The sequence below is a fragment of the Alosa sapidissima genome, chromosome 13 (assembly GCF_018492685.1).
Source record: "Alosa sapidissima isolate fAloSap1 chromosome 13, fAloSap1.pri, whole genome shotgun sequence".
NCBI classification, from domain to species: Eukaryota; Metazoa; Chordata; class Actinopteri; order Clupeiformes; family Clupeidae; genus Alosa; species Alosa sapidissima.
Window position 1 is genome coordinate 35,971,934 of NC_055969.1, and position 7,500 is coordinate 35,979,433.

At 46.7% G+C, this 7,500-nt stretch overlaps 1 protein-coding gene across 1 annotated transcript in view; it reads right to left on the minus strand.

Annotated features, from left to right (window-relative positions):
- The window catches only part of pappaa (pregnancy-associated plasma protein A, pappalysin 1a), a 186,877-nt gene that overhangs the window by 20,055 nt on the left and 159,322 nt on the right, over positions 1-7,500 (minus strand). The window contains exon 22 of the mRNA XM_042058580.1: positions 5,547-5,645. Coding sequence (XP_041914514.1) covers positions 5,547-5,645 — 99 coding nt within the window. The remainder of the gene's footprint in view (positions 1-5,546; positions 5,646-7,500) is intronic.

Here is a 7,500-nt window from a genome sequence, read left to right on the forward strand (position 1 = left end):
GTGTGGTCAGTGTTTAGGTCACGGTGTGGTCAGTGCTTAGGTCACGGTGTGGTCAGTGTTTAGGTCACTGTGTGGTCAGTGTTTAGGTCACGCTGTGGTCAGTGTTTAGGTCACTGTGTGAGTCCCGCTGGTTTTCAGCTCCTTTTCTCTTTTTTCCTTTTCTTCCTTCACTTTGTGAGTCTGCGTCTGGAAATGAAAATCAGGTGGCATGCACGCCCTCTGAGCACTGGGGGGGGGGCAGGAGAGGCTCCAGGAAGCAGGAAGTGACCAAGAGTCCACCGTGACCAACGCACAACAAAGAGGCTGGATGCTATCGGGCACTACAGCATCACAGACTCCACTGATTCACCGTGAAGTTCAACACACAGTTCGACTGGCCACTTTGCTTCGCATGACTTATGACCATGCACACACACACACACACACACACACACACACACACACACACACACACACACACACACACACACACATACACACACACATACAGACACACATACAGACACAAACACACGCATACACAAACACACATACACACACACACAGCTGGGAAGTGCTGTATATCTGGTGTGTAAAGTCTTCAAATATAAATCAAAGAAAAAAAAATACACTCACACACACAGAGACCCCCCCACACACACACACAGACTCACACACACACACAGACACACACAGACACACACACACACAAACACACACACACAGACAGACAGACAGACAGACACACATTCTACCAATTTCTACAAGCTCTCTAACCTCTGTTTCAGGACAACAGAAGGATCCAATAAAAGTGCTCGCTCTCTCCGGCAGAAATTCATATGCCAGCTCACTTCCCCCCCTCTCCCCTCCTCCTCCTCCCCCACTCCACTCCTCCTCCTCTCCTCTCCTCCCCTGCTCTCCCCTCCTCCTCTCCTCCCCTCCTCCCCCACTCCACTCCTCTCCTCCCCCACTCCTCTCCTCCACTCCTCCTCCTCTCCTCTCCTCCACTCCTCCTCCCCCACTCCACTCTTCCACTCCTCCACTCCTCTCCTCCCCTCTTCCCCCACTCCTCTCCTCCACTGCTCCTCCTCTCCTCTCCTCCCCTGCTCTCCCCTCCTCCTCTCCTCCCCTCCTCCCCCACTCCACTCTTCCTCTCCTCCACTCCTCCCCTCCTCCCCCACTACTCTCCTCCACTCCTCCCCCACTCCTCTCCTCACACTCCTCCCCCACTCCTCTCCTCCACTGCTCCTCCTCTCCTCTCCTCCCCTGCTCTCCCCCACTCCTCTCCTCCACTCCTCTCCTCACACTCCTCCCTGGTTAGGATGCTTATTGCGGAGCGCTCTTCTCTCTCCGTTCCCAAATCAGCGGCTATTTCCAGGGAAGTGGCTTTTTGAAATACCACATGAAAGAATGTGCTTCATTGGCTGCCAGAGCAGCCAGCATGGACGCTGTGCCCCCTCTCGGGCCTTGATGCCAGGTGATCCGCTTATCATTGCGCCGCGTGCTGCCGTGTGTGTGTGTGTGTGTGCGTGTGTGGGAGGGAGCGTGGGGGTGAGGTTGGAGCATCTCTGTGCTGTTTGACCTCAAGGCTCCTCAGAAGCGGTCGTTAGGATGACTGTCTCCATCAAGGCCTGTTTGACCTGTGCGTCTCCTCTTCCTGGCTGCTCTTGCTCTCTCTCACTCTCGCATCACATGACAGAGGGCCGGCTTATCAGGCGAGAGCCCCTTCAAGCTACAGACCTAAAGCAGCTCAAGAGAAGAAAAAAAATACTTTTTTTTTTTGCCCCCATTTTTATTTATTTTTTTATTTATTGCTGAACTACTGAAAGTAGCCTGGGTTTGATGTAGAGAAAGGTTGCGATAAACTGCCACACTCAACGGTGGAAACTAATTTCTAACTCAACACAGCACAACTCTGAGAAGAGATACTGGCAGCGGAATACGCATCAGCGCGGTCTTCTTCAGTGTTCTAGAATCCTCTTAATGACTCTAAGCCCCGACGTGGACAACACTTATTCGGCCCCGACGTGGACAACTGTACAACTTGGGCAATCTGGACAGCTTGACTTGAGCCTGAAATATTGCTGCTTAAGGGGCTTTGAGTGTTTGAATGTTTTTTTCTGTCTCTGTGTCCAGTGAACGTTTGGGCAGCGAGCGTCTCTGGACGCAGGGAAGTGCCATCTGGACATGAAGGTGCTCTGGTGCCGGACGGACCCGGGCCAAACCCGGGCCAGGACACACAGCTCCTGGGCTTACAGAAGTGCTGAGCAAGGGCCTGTCCATGCCAAGCCTCAACTCTGGTCCAGCTCCCGAGACTTGCAGTGTGTTATGACTCTGGAGGTCTCCGCGCGCGAGAGTAATGAGAGTGTGTGTGTGTGTGTGCTCGGACTCTGGAAACACAACGCTCCTCAGTGACACGCACAGAGAAGAGAAGGATAGAGAGAGGGAGAGGGAGGGGGAGAAACAAGCTGGATGAAGAGCATGCTTTCTCTATTCTCTATACTAAACAACACAACATAGTTTCAAACTTGTTGCTTTGGCATCAATATGTCGATTCTTTCATTCATTCATACAAATGAAGCCTGAATTTGAATTGATTTCACTTGATTTGACAGAAAAACAGAGAGAATAAGAGAAGCAGAGAGAGAAAGAGAGAGAGCAAGGAGGAGTAGACAGAGAAGAGAGAGAGCAAGGAGGAGTAGACAGAGAAGAGAGAGAGCAAGGAGGAGTAGAGAGAGAAGAAAGAGAGCAAGGAGGAGTAGACAGAGAAGAGAGAGAGCAAGGAGGAGTAGACAGAGAAGAGAGGGAGCAAGGAGGAGTAGACAGAGAAGAGAGAGAGCAAGGAGGAGTAGAGAGAGAAGAGAGGGAAGATTATGGGGCTTTTCCAGCCTGGGGGGGGGGGGGGGGGTATTCCGTTAGTGCTTCCTGACTAGTAAAAGGCTAGCGATAATGAGAGACAGAGACACCAGGATGCCCATGGTCCCCTGTGTGTGTGTGTGTGTGTGTGTGTAAGAGAGACAGAGAGAGAGAGAGAGAGAGAGAGAGAGAGAGAGAGAGGTTCAGCTTCCCCATGGTTTAATAACTGTTGAAATATCAAGCAACGTTTCCGGCCCTGGGTCTGGCAGTGAGCAGGCCGCTGAGCTGACTGCTGCCTCGGTCAGATCGGATGAGTCAAGCCCTGGAACGCTGCAGCAGGCTCTCGAGCTACACACACACACATACACACCCTACACTGATACCAAACACACACACACACACACACACACACACACACACACACACACTCCCTACACTGATACCACACACACACACACACACACACACACACACACACACACACACACACACACTCCCTACACTGATACCACACACACTGACTGAGCACTGACCAGACCGTGTTGTGCTCTCAGCTGCACAGTGGACACAAGTGAGGGTCAAACAACTGCACAATAAGGTCACCATTACATTACAGCACCCACACACACACACACACACACACACACACACACACACACACACACACACACACACACACACACACTCACACACACACACACCAAATGCCAACAACTACAGAGCATTAACTACTCTGGCCCCTATAAACATACTCTTCTCCTACAGAAACACACTCTGGCACCTACATAAACACACTCTTCACTTACATAAACACACTCTTCACCTACATAAACACACTCTTCTCCTACAGAAACACACTCTTCACCTACAGAAACACACCTACAGAAACACACTCTTCAGCTACATAAACACACTCTTCACCTACAGAAACACACTCTTCACCTCCCACCCACACGTTGACACGATGGTCACAGACTAATGAGTTAATATCCCTGTTGACCACCCCTACCCTGAGCTCTTCAAAGGAACACACCACCCAATGTCAGTAGTAATATATGTTCTTACCTTAACTTTCACGGTATGTGCACTCAAACGCTCTGGTGTGCGGCGCGAATGTGTTAGCATGTTGCTATGCTAGCGGGCTCAGACGTAGCCATAGAGGGAGGAAGATTGCAGTAATCAAACACATCCACGTTTCCCCTACTTAAATAGGGAAAACGAGTAGTTGATAAAAAATGTGTAAGGTCACACAACATGAAACGTGGCGATTTTCCAAGTGAATAAACAGGAGAACTACAATGTGTGGCGCAATAGCACTTGGGAGTACCTAGCGTAGTAATATTAGTTAACACCTAATTGTAGATCCTATCCACCAAAGAGCTGGATCGACCCCTCAGCCTCCCCCTCCGAGGCACACACACAGTAATTTCCGTAAATAGAGACAACCTGCCCTGCTGGCGTTAGTTTGAGCTGACTTAGCAAATAGCAGGTAGTGGTAAACAGGGTTCTCAAGCACTCACTCACTAATAAAAAAAAAAAAAAATGGAAAGAAGCATTAACCCTTTGAGACCTTGAATTTGTCATTGTAATCTATACATCCTATATCTTCGTTTTGTTTATTTTTCAGGACAGTCAGGGATTTGTACCCATCTGGGAAAGTATATTGCATAGCCTATGTCTCTTATGTCAGCCTTATCAAGGTAAACCATTTGTGTTTTTATGTCACCAGGAAGCATGTCAGTAGAAATAACTTTTCATATTTACAGTAGGTGGGATAGATTGGAATCTTGAAATATAATAATCGTGACGCTAGGATATTCTATGGCTCACCAATTTACGAGAGGCCTATATGTAGGCTACTGAGTGAGACAAATATTTTATTTATTTAGGCTAATTGCTTTATTCACTTGAGTAGCCTATATTGTGACTGAACCATTGGACTAAGCATGTGCATGCCGAGACCATTTATTTTTATTTTTATAAGGACAGCAAGTTCATTATCTTGGGTTGCTATTACATTATGGTGGTTGCCAGGTCATTATCTGCAGCAGTCAGTCCTGTATCTTTAGAAAAAAATGTATGTGTAGCATACTCGCTCAAATTGATAACACTCGTTAACAATAAGCTCATTTTCATTCATTGTTGACATGGTCCATGCGGCTCAGACGGGTGTCCTGGGAGCAAATATGATCTGAAACAATAGGCTACCTTACAAATCAAACGGGGATCGAACCACATTTGAGCAGCCTGGGCTACCATGTAAAAAACACCCTCACTAACCACTACACCATCATGGTTAGGCCTATTGCTTAAGAAAAGTCTACACTGTTAATTGAACGCGCGGGCACCCCTGCCGACACCGGTGAAATGCACCGAATGTTCACTTAACTTTGGTCACATGACATGGGGATTTTGAACGATGTTTCGAAGCAGTGGTCACATGACATGGCTGTTTTGAACCACGTTTCGAAGCAGTGTTTCGAAACACTTGTGCTTCGAAGCCTCCACGCTGATTCGAGATGTCGGTTTCGAAAGTCACACCCCTAGTAGAAGGAACTCAAGGCTCAGGAACTAGAGTGAGTAAAGGAACTCAGGGCTCAGGAACTAGAGTGAGTAAAGGAACTCAGGGCTCAGGAACTAGAATGAGTAAAGGACCTCAGGGCTCAGGAACTAGAGTGAGTAGGAGGAACTCAGGAACTGAGGAACTGTACCTTCTTGGTCTTGACGGTGGATTGACAGCAGTCTCCTCCGTCGTAGTTGCAGAAGGCTCTGTTGTTGATGGCGTCACAGTAATTATCACCCATAAACGGCTGCAGAGAGAACGAGAGAGATAAAAAAAACAATATGTTAGACATATTAGACACATACACACACACACACAGTCACACACACGCATACACACACATACACACACAGACACATATACAGTACAACACACACACACACACACACACACACACACACACACACACACGTCAGAGCTACACGTAATAGATTACGCGTCAGTAAGGAAATGCATTATTGCTCTCCATTGGGCCAGCAACTTTAATGAACCTCATGACAGTTGTCCTGGAAGCCTGGAAGTTCTCGAAGTTCTCACTTAACTGTCCTCCAGAGGAGTCACACACACACACACACACACACACACACACACACATACACACACACACACACGTCCTCCTGGTCTCCGAGGTCCATATCAGCAACAATGCTGCTGAACGGACACACACACACACATCCCAGAGGCCTCGTTTTACTGGGATCAAACACTCTGCACAGCACATGCCAGTACAGGCCAGTACTACACATAGACCACTATAAACCCAATCAGGCCACACAGGTCAGTGCTACAGATAGACCACTATAAACCCAATCAGGCCAGTACAGGCCAGCGCTACACATAAACCACTATAAACCCAATCAGGCCAGTACAGGCCAGTACAGGCCAGCGCTACACATAGACCACTATAAACCCAATCAGGCCAGTACAGGCCAGTACTACACATAGACCACTATAAAACCAATCAAGCCACACAGGCCAGTACAGGCCAGTGCTACAGATAGATAGAAAACCAATCAGCCTGCTCTAGCTAATCTCCTCAATCTGTACTGCATTCCAAACCAACACAAATCAAATCAATACATGGCTAAGTAAAGATATACACATATATAGTTCTGTATAAATATCCATATGATTTATATGAGTTTGATCTACATATAGTATTATATAGCAGTATATAACCTTATATAACCTATTACCTTATACTGTATGTATATTAATATGAACTAGAAATGCAATTCCAAGGAATTACCAGTACATGAAAATGCAAAAATGTTAATGTAAAATACCATAGAGTAAAACAGATAATGCAGAGATAGTTACTGTGGTAAATAAAAGCTAAATAAAGTGGTTGCTATGCTGGTTGCTAGGGTAATCATTTTGGATGCTCTAGTGGTTGCTAGGTTGACCATATAGTGGTGGTTGCTAGATTGTTGCTAGGGTAATTATGATGGTTACTAGGGTGTTGCTAGGGTAGATATGGAGGTTGCTATGCCAAATAAAGCAGTTGCTTTGCTGGTTGCTAGGGTAATCATGTTGGTTGCTATGGTGGTTGCTAGATGTTGCTAGACATGGTTTAATGGATGTTGATAGATAGATAGATAGATAGATAGATAGATAGATAGATAGATAGATACTTTATTGATCCCCAGGGGAAATTCAAGAAATACTACTGATAAACAGATAGTTTAATGAATGTTGATAGACAAGTAGTTTAATGGATTTTAATATGTAGATAGTTTAATGGGTGTTGATAGAAAGTTTAATGGACGAATGAATGGTTTGATATGGGTGGATGAGAGACAGTTGGACGCAAGGGGCCTTGTATTGGTGTTGAATAGAGAGAGAGAGACAGTATTGGTGTTGAATAGAGAGAGAGACAGTATTGGTGTTGAATAGAGAGACAGTATTGGTGTTGAATAGAGAGCGAGACAGTATTGGTGTTGAATAGAGAGAGAGACAGAGCAGATGATGGTGTCAGCCAGCTAGACGGGGCCGATCACATCATCGTGTGTGGTTTGAAACGCGGCCCGCGTTCAATAGGACGCAACCGGCAAGCGTTTGACAAGATGGGAAAAACAGTGATAAATGATTCATCACCCTAT